The sequence below is a fragment of the Phallusia mammillata genome, chromosome 5 (genome assembly GCF_965637545.1).
Source record: "Phallusia mammillata chromosome 5, kaPhaMamm4.hap1.1, whole genome shotgun sequence".
Taxonomy (NCBI): Eukaryota; Metazoa; Chordata; class Ascidiacea; order Phlebobranchia; family Ascidiidae; genus Phallusia; species Phallusia mammillata.
This window is the reverse complement of record NC_137256.1, coordinates 7,220,011-7,229,222: the sequence shown is the minus strand read 5'-3', so window position 1 is coordinate 7,229,222 and position 9,212 is coordinate 7,220,011. Positions and strand designations below refer to the sequence as shown.

The window sequence follows — 9,212 nt, the reverse complement described above, 5'->3', positions numbered from 1 at the left end:
TATCCCATACGAGCAAAGTACGAAAGAGGTTTTTTTATCTCTCTTACCCCATACGAGCAAAGTACGAAAAAGGTTTTTTTATCTCTTATATCCCATACGAGCAAAGTACGAAAGAGGTTTTTTTATCTCTCTTATATCCCATACGAGCAAAGTACGAAAGAGGTTTTTTATCTCTCTTATATCCCATACGAGCAAAGTACGAAAGAGGTTTTTTATCTCTCTCTTACCCCATACGAGCAAAGTACGAAAGAGGTTTTATCTCTCTTATATCCCATACGAGCAAAGTACGAAAGAGGTTTTTTTATCTCTCTCTTGTATACCATACGAGCAAAGTACGAAAGAGGTTTTTTATCTCTCTCTTATATCCCATACGAGCAAAGTACGAAAGAGGTTTTATCTCTCTCTCTTATATCCCATACGAGCAAAGTACGAAAGAGGTTTTTTTATCTCTCTTACCCCATACGAGCAAAGTACGAAAAAGGTTTTTTTATCTCTTATATCCCATACGAGCAAAGTACGAAAGAGGTTTTATATCTCTCTCTCTTATATCCCATACGAGCAAAGTACGAAAGAGGTTTTTTTATCTCTCTTATATCCCATACGAGCAAAGTACGAAAGAGGTTTTTTTATCTCTCTTACCCCATACGAGCAAAGTACGAAAGAGGTTTTATCTCTCTTATATCCCATACGAGCAAAGTACGAAAGAGGTTTTTTATCTCTCTCTTATATCCCATACGAGCAAAGTACGAAAGAGGTTTTTTATCTCTCTTATATCCCATACGAGCAAAGTACGAAAGAGGTTTTTTTATCTCTCTTACCCCATACGAGCAAAGTACGAAAGAGGTTTTATCTCTCTCTCTTATATCCCATACGAGCAAAGTACGAAAGAGGTTTTTTTATCTCTCTTACATCCCATACGAGCAAAGTACGAAAGAGGTTTTTATCTCTCTCTTATATCCCATACGAGCAAAGTACGAAAGAGGTTTTTTATCTCTCTTACCCCATACGAGCAAAGTACGAAAGAGGTTTTTTATCTCTCTCTTATATCCCATACGAGCAAAGTACGAAAGAGGTTTTATCTCTCTTATATCCCATACGAGCAAAGTACGAAAAAGGTTTTTTTATCTCTTATATCCCATACGAGCAAAGTACGAAAGAGGTTTTTTTATCTCTCTTACCCCATACGAGCAAAGTACGAAAGAGGTTTTTTATCTCTCTCTTATATCCCATACGAGCAAAGTACGAAAGAGGTTTTTTTATCTCTCTCTCTTATATCCCATACGAGCAAAGTACGAAAGAGGTTTTTTATCTCTCTCTTATATCCCATACGAGCAAAGTACGAAAGAGGTTTTATCTCTCTTATATCCCATACGAGCAAAGTACGAAAAAGGTTTTTTTATCTCTTATATCCCATACGAGCAAAGTACGAAAGAGGTTTTTTATCTCTCTCTTATATCCCATACGAGCAAAGTACGAAAGAGGTTTTTTATCTCTCTCTCTTATATCCCATACGAGCAAAGTACGAAAGAGGTTTTTTATCTCTCTTATATCCCATACGAGCAAAGTACGAAAGAGGTTTTTTATCTCTCTTACCCCATACGAGCAAAGTACGAAAGAGGTTTTTTTATCTCTCTTATATCTGATGTGAGTAAAAGAAGGTACTGTTCTGGAATGATCGCACGAAAAACGAGTATCAGATTAAAAGCCAATGTTTATCGTTGATCTTTCTCTTTTCCACTGTATCCTTCCCTTGAGATAAATGAGACTTGATGTGTGTTGCGTAACCAGAATAAAAGACAAGAACTAAATTGATCTTTTGTGGATCATGTCGGCTCTATGCAGCAAGCGTTAAGAATTGTAATAATGAACTTACTCGCCACTGCAGACGACCGATGTGAACCACGAGAAGCAGAAGAATTAACAAGCTTTCAAGTAAATAATAACACAGCCCAAGAAGCTCAACTGACGCAGGTGAACATTTCCAAACCAATAGTCAGTCCAGGGCCGTGTTATTCATTGCGGGACCGCGCGCAGCTACACCGTTACTAAAAGCGTTGTGTGACAGGGACTCACATCACAGGATGAGGTTGGCGCATTGTAATGACGCGATTTAGGAAACTACATTGGAAATTAACTATTTAAACTATTAACAAGGCCAGGGTCATGCAAAATATGAAAGTTACTAAGTAAACGGGCTTCTCAAAAACGAATCGGGTTCGGGCTGGGTTTCGGACTTGTGCTTTCGGGTTCGGGCTCCAATTTCAGGCCCGTTTACAACTCTGAAGCAAGCCATAGCGGATTAAATAGGTCTATAACAGGGGCTAAGCGAAACCAGGCCAAAGGGCTATAAGCGGGTTAAGCGCACTTTAGGGCTATAAGCGGGTTATGCGCACTAAGCTGTATTTGTTTAACTTTAAGGTATGCTAAGCGGGCTAAGTTCGGACTACGCGGGTTAAGTGGCCATCGTGTAAGCTAAGCGGCCATCTTGTGGGCTACGCGGGCTAAGTGTTGGCTACGCGGTTCAGTGGGCTCAGTGGGCTCGCAGTTTTAGACGGCTTCCCAAGTAATTTAATCAAAAACATAACTGCCAAACAACTTGTACAAAGAATACATCATGCACGCGGTTCTTGTTTTTTTGTCAGCGCCACTCTTCTAATCGCCAGTTCCGTGTTGCTGTCTGTGATGTCGATTGTAATTAATGTGTTGTAATTCCTTTGTGCTTACACCAGGGCCAACTTGTACAGCAGCATCCACATATGGGCAGGTTTATGTAGTCAGTACGTATAGGCCTATTTAGTCATAGTACATGAGAATATGTTCGTAGATTGCCAATGAGCAGTACAGTAAAGTTACTTATGTTTGTATTTGAATTAGCATCGGTAACTGTTACCTGATAAAAAAGGAAAGACACTTGGTGCCAACAAAAAAGTACATTGTGTGTACTTAATTGAAGAAGTTTGATGTGTGCTTAAAGTGTTTAAGTTGCGTTAATTTGGATGTTAAAATCACATAGTCAATAATCCACCTACCCATAAAGGTCTGTTGCAAGTGAAAGGTTTGTTCAAACTTTGCAATAGCTTGACTTAGCTCAGGAAATACTAGTTTCTTAACATCTATCTTTGCAGTAACCACCCCCACAGAATCACATAGAAAACTTTGAATATCTTGTTTAAAAAAGCACAGCTTCTGGACTCGTGCAAGATCAGCCAGTGCTTGTGCACACATTTCAGCACCGATGTAGTTTTCTACACTGAAGTCATTTAAATCCTCGCTCTTTTAACTTATTTTGTATCACATTATCGCTATTACAATAAAAACAAATGCTTTATTACATCACTATTAAGAGGATAATTCAATGCAAGTGCCACAGCTCTGCGTGGCCAAATGAACTTCACCACGAAAGCATTAAAATTGAATAATACATGATTGCTTTTATCAGGTAAAGTGGCCAGTGTGGTGTAAAAGGATGATTTATGTGTGAAAAAAGTGTCAGGACCAGCAAACTTAGACCATTTTCTCTTTGTCCAAAGTGTAGGCTTATTCTAGTAATTATGAAAAATATTTTTTTGGGGGCCGCAATTTACATTTGGTTGCAAAAATGGGTGGCGGTACGAAATCGGTGGAAAGCCACTGCTTCACACAGTCAATCGACGCATCGCATAGCTATTGGTTATTATACACTGAAATAAATTGCTATCACTAAAATACTGATGTTATATGCACAAAACGTTATAATATATGCAAGCCAGTAGGTTAATCTTCAGTCATCACTGGTCGGATGAGACATTTGTGGCTGGGAATCCCCCATTTTCGAAAGTAAACTCTCGCCTAAAACAACACTTTTTTTTGTGTTGTTTGGAATAAAGAGTACATTAAAAGTAAATACATACATACACTCACTCAAAATAAACCCTCCCAATTATTATTTTTCGAAAAAGATATTTCCATCAACGGTTTGTTTGTGTATGACAAAATAGCCACATCTTAAATATTCATGAACAACTATAGTGGATAGTAGTTATCAATGGAATTTGCCAAATATTACGAACTTCAATCATTTTTGTCAAAAATACAAGACATTACCAGTTACCAAACAAAATCTGAAATATTTTGTGTATTGCGATTGCGAACCAAATCCAGTGTTTTCCGCTTTTGGTTTTAGTGTTTGGATGTCCTCTATGTTTGTTTTCAGCGCTTTGTGTTAGACGCCCACAGAATTTTTATGAGTACCGTGATGACGAACACGTTTATTGGTCATTATCATCAGTAGGTGTTTTTGCAATTACGTATAGGACAGGTCAAATCAGTATTTTACCGGAGATGATCACATTATAGCTGCACATAGCAAAATAAACTATCGGTAGACAGTTTGGGTTAAACAATGTGACAGAAACAACAAGTGATAACATGGAAAAACATTTACTGTGAGCAGAGATTACTAAGGCTTCGACTTGAGTGAAAGTGAACCATAAGAGCAAATACCGGTTCAAAGCAGGGTATAAGAGGTTATGAGTCAACTTTAAGATAATGAAGTGAACAAAAACTTTTAATAATCTAACCTTTAATCAAGAGTTAATTGGTAAATAAAAAGCAGAGTGAAAGGTGCTGGGCGAAGAAGCTAGGTGCCGGTGATAACAAGGCTTTTTTAAATAATGGGTATTGTAACACTAATCACAAGACAACATTTAGCAGTTTTAGCCTCATAAAAGAGTTAAATGTGTGTTTTCTTTAATAAACTGTTGTAGAGATCATCTTGTGATACTTATTTTGTGAAATTTTACTACACCTGACAAAGAAGCATTTGTTTATTGTATTGTTTTGGATGTTTATAACAGTTTTACCACCATTTTTACAGACTGATTGATGCATGAATGACTTTTTTGTTTGATTGCAATTAAAAATGCTTACTGGTGTTGAGTATGTGCAATGTGAAAACCTTTTGAGGCTACTACCACCTGATGATATTGTTTCATTGAAAAATACTGTCACAAAAAATCTTGTTACAACCACAACAGTAGAAGGTTTGTGTGATGTGTTTGTTTTCAAACTGTGTGCATGTTTTTTAAGATCTTGCTCACCAACAAGACTAAACAGTGCGATCCCTAATGAGAGATTTAGTATTATTTCCATTGAACTTTAAGTTGTACATGCAACTTTACTTTTGTGAAAACAGAAATTATAAAGTTGGTAATATAACCATGGGTGATCTGTCTCTCGAATTGAATGTTTTTATTCACTCGTGTAGTCAATTTTAAAAAAAAATATGTTCCCAAATGTACAATGTTTCATTGTATTTTGAAGTGATTAATGATGGTCATAAAATCAAACAGACACAATTTTGTTGGTTTTAAAAACTTTAATTTTTTAACACAGAAGCCATAGAGGTTATTTTGCGTTTTTCAAATTCTGGCCAAGAGCTCTTGCAGAGGAAAAAAATGAAAAGAGATTTTCTTTTTCAATATTTGCACGTACAGGTCAGGAGGTGCATAAATATTGTGATGTTGCATTTTTTACTTAAACTTTTTTTACTCTTTAGGGAAAACCAGTGGACCCTAAAAAAGAAAAGGATGGTCTTATCCAATCAATTTTAAGTTACTGGGATATCCTTATGGGTGTCACCATTCCCAACCCCTCAACTAATCCCCAAGTTAGTATATGTTAGTTTTTATTTTGCAACTAAATCTGCTCAATTATAATTAGGTAAAGCTGAGTCAGATTTAAAGTGATGCATTGTGCTTGGCCATTCCTAAAAACAAACATTTAAATGTTTTGTTTATACTATAGTGTTTTGTTCACTATTTACTATAATTGTGCATCAAATAAAGTCGGAGTGAAATGAGAGTTTTAGGTGACTAAAATCTTTTTGGTACCATAACTTGCATTTTTTGAGTTGTTTAGCATCATAAGATCAGTTGCTTTATACTACATTTTCAAGTTTTAAAAAAAAACATAAATCAAGTATTATTATGAAACTTAAGTTTTGTGTAAAAGCACCTAATTGTTGGAATTTTAAATTAATTGTTTATTCCAACCCTCTGACTTTTAAACACTTTGGTTTTAGGCAAGTGCCGCTTCATCGGGAAGTTCACTTAGTCAAGAGGAAAGTGAACAACTGGGAGCAGAGTTTTTGGATTTATTTTATGGACTTCTAAAAGAGTTGGCTCGTGACTCTGAAACCACTTCCTTGGGGAAATCGTATTTTGATGAAAACTGTAAACTAGTGGTGAGCGAGGATTTGAATGACTTCAGTGTAGAAAACTACATCGGTGCTGAAATGTGTGCACAAGCACTGGCTGATCTTGCACGAGTCCAAAAGCTGTGCTTTTTTAAACAAGAATTTGAAAGTTTTTTAAGTGATTCTGTTGTGGTGGTTACTGTAAAGGGAGATGTTAAGAAACTAGTATTTCCTGAGCTGAGTCGAGCTATTGCAAAGTTTGAACAAACCTTTCACTTGCAACAGACCTCTATGGGTGAGTGGACTATTAAACGATGTGATCTTGACATCAAAAAGAACGCAGCTTAAACACTTAAACTTCTTTAATTATACACATATCATGCACTTTTTTGGTACCAAGTGTCTTTCCTTTTATCAGGTAACAGTTACCGATGCTACTTTATGCAAACATGAGTAACTTTACTCTACTGCTCATTGGCAACCCACAAACATATTCTCATGTACTGATATACGTACTGACTACACAAAACTTAGTAGTTATGGGTCCCCTTCCCTGAAGGGGACACATTGATTTTACTCAAAATGTTTTTTGTTTTTTTCTTTTTTTTTCTTCTACCCAAAGTTTGTCCGACTCGTTTTCCCATCAAATCCTTGATGGATTTGGATGAAATTTACACAGATGGTAGATGTAGTTATGTAGATGTGCATCCCACTTTGATTTTGTTGATAACCCCAGTATTTACCCCGCTAGCCCCCTAAAATGGGTATTTTTCCCCGAAGTTTGTCCGACTCGTTTTTCCATCAAATGTTTGATGAATTTGGCTGAAATTTGCACAGATGGTAGATGTAGTTATGTAGATGTGCATCCCACTTTGTTTTTGTTGATAACCCCAGTATTTACCCGCTAGCCCCCTAAAATGGGTATTTTTCCCCGAAGTTTGTCCGACTCGTTTTTCTATCAAATGTTTGATTGAGTCATTGTGGTTTCCTACTTTTAAGTTTGTGTGTGTTGAACCTCAATTAGTTATTCTACTAGCCCCCTAAAATGAGTTTTTTAATTTAAATAGTTTTTACTCCATATAGCATATTTAGATGTGCACAGTACCAATCACTGTGTTTGTCTTCACAATACCAAACTTACTCATTGTTATCTATTGAAATGCATTATCTACAACTTTGCATGTGTGGGGGCCCATGAGTTTTTGCTTGCAGAAACAACCAAGGTTATAAAAGACGATTGCTAATATGGGACCCAATACAAAATAAGCATAGGAAATATATTTATGTTTTAAAATAGATCATAGTGTATGTGCAAGGGCAATATGTGCTAAGCCACCCTTCTAGTTTTTTGATGATTTGCATCTATGCAGTAATTATTCATGTGACCATTAGGTGATTTTTTTTAACAAAGCTGTTTATTTATCTGTTTGTTTGCTTTTTTACCCACGTCCCCTGAAGTGTTGAGTTATTGTGGATTTTAAATGGTTGTATTGGTTTTGTAAAAATAAAATTCAGTAGCACAATATTAATTTTTGTGATTTTTATTCTTTATAATGCAATAAACTGTCCAAAATAGTGATGCTTGTTTGCAGCAGAGCCTTTTGCATCAGGAAATTATTCTGCTCTAATATCACCAGTTATAGCTTATAAATGATTTTTGTAAGCCAACTAAAATCAAAGTCTGAATGCTCTCTTCTGTAAATATTTCTTCATCATCGTCTGCTTTAATCTTTCAATTTACGTTGAACCCCTCGTACGCGGTATTCACTGATCTATTATTTTACTGCTTAATAAATTTTTCGCATGTGGTTCGTTGTTTCTCTGTATATGCATTTAGGTAGTCTTACAACATGATAACAAAAAGTTTTTTACATTGAATTGTGTAATTTTTTAGGAAAAATGTTTTTACAAAAGGAAATAGATCAATTTCATTTCTTATAATCATGTCAAACGTTTCTTTCGTTGGAAAGTCTAGTATTACAACGATGCGACCAAATTGGACCATCAACCCACCAGCATTGGTTATTCTCAAGCTTTCTACAGTCAAGTGAAATTTGTTGCGTTGAGTTGAGTTTATTTCGCCGTTGATACAAATCGTAGCAGCACAATTGCGCTAAAATATTCACCATGCCGGAAATAGCTGCGCAACGTTGGGACGTTATAAAGCGCGACAAAGGTATGGGCACAATTGGTGGAAAGATGATAAACGCGCTGCAGCTTGTAGCGGTCAAGTGCTTCCAAGCCATCATTTTGGCATTTTGGTTTGGCTAAGCATTAGGTAATGGAAAATTTTAACTTTGCAAGCATGACTTTTCGCTACATGGAAATTATATGCTGCTTTTGTGACATATGGTATTGAGCGGTGAACTTTACTGTTCCATGTGTTCTAATGATTCAGTAACTATTGGGAGTACATATTCAGTGTCGTTGTTACATGTTCCCGTCTTCCTGATATGTTCCAACAGCCTGACCATAAGATAGGCTGTTGCGTAAACCGGGTGTATCGAAATAGTTGTGCAATCCATTGCAGTGCTGCATATCTTTGCAAGCGTTTAACTTAAAACAAACTAATAACTGATGTGAGTAAAAGAAGGTACTGTTCTGGAATGATCGCACGAAAAACGAGTATCAGATTAAAAGCCAATGTTTATCGTTGATCTTTCTCTTTTCCATTGTATGCTTCCCTTGAGATAAATGAGACTTGATGTGTGTTGCGTAACCAGAATAAAAGACAAGAACTAAATTGATGTTTTGTGGATCATGTCGGCTCTATGCAGCAAGCGTTAAGAATTGTAATAATGAACTTACCCGCTACTGCAGACGACCGATGTGAACCACGAGAAGCAGAAGAATTAACAAGCTTTCAAGTAAATAATAACACAGCCCAAGAAGCTCAACTGACGCAGGTGAACATTTCCAAACCAATAGTCAGTCCAGGGCCGTGTTATTCATTGCGGGACCGCGCGCACGTCGCCCCCGCAAGCTACACCAGAGTTGCAAGTCGGGCCGGGCTTTTCGGGCCGGGTTCGGGCTTAGG

At 36.7% G+C, this 9,212-nt stretch overlaps 1 protein-coding gene across 1 annotated transcript; it reads left to right on the top strand.

Annotated features, from left to right (window-relative positions):
• The first annotated feature begins 1,618 nt into the window (after window positions 1-1,618).
• LOC145230065 (uncharacterized protein C3orf38-like) lies at window positions 1,619-7,984 on the top strand. Its single transcript, XM_080095433.1, has 5 exons — window positions 1,619-1,971; window positions 4,856-5,021; window positions 5,374-5,474; window positions 5,537-5,647; window positions 6,062-7,984. Exons 2-5 carry the CDS (start codon window positions 4,901-4,903, stop codon window positions 6,521-6,523), a joined length of 795 nt encoding a protein of 264 aa, XP_079951559.1. The 5' UTR covers window positions 1,619-1,971; window positions 4,856-4,900; the 3' UTR covers window positions 6,524-7,984.
• The last annotated feature ends 1,228 nt before the right edge of the window (window positions 7,985-9,212 follow it).

What these genes read in the sequence shown, in the direction of transcription:
- LOC145230065 (XM_080095433.1), top strand. Translation starts at nt 4,901, where the DNA reads ATGCTTACTGGTGTTGAGTATGTGCAATGTGAAAACCTTTTGAGGCTA. An exon ending in TACAACCACAACAGTAGAAG is followed by an intron (nt 5,022 to 5,373) that starts GTTTGTGTGATG and finishes TTTTTAACACAG; the next exon opens with AAGCCATAGAGGTTATTTTG. An exon ending in ACCCCTCAACTAATCCCCAA is followed by an intron (nt 5,648 to 6,061) that starts GTTAGTATATGT and finishes CTTTGGTTTTAG; the next exon opens with GCAAGTGCCGCTTCATCGGG.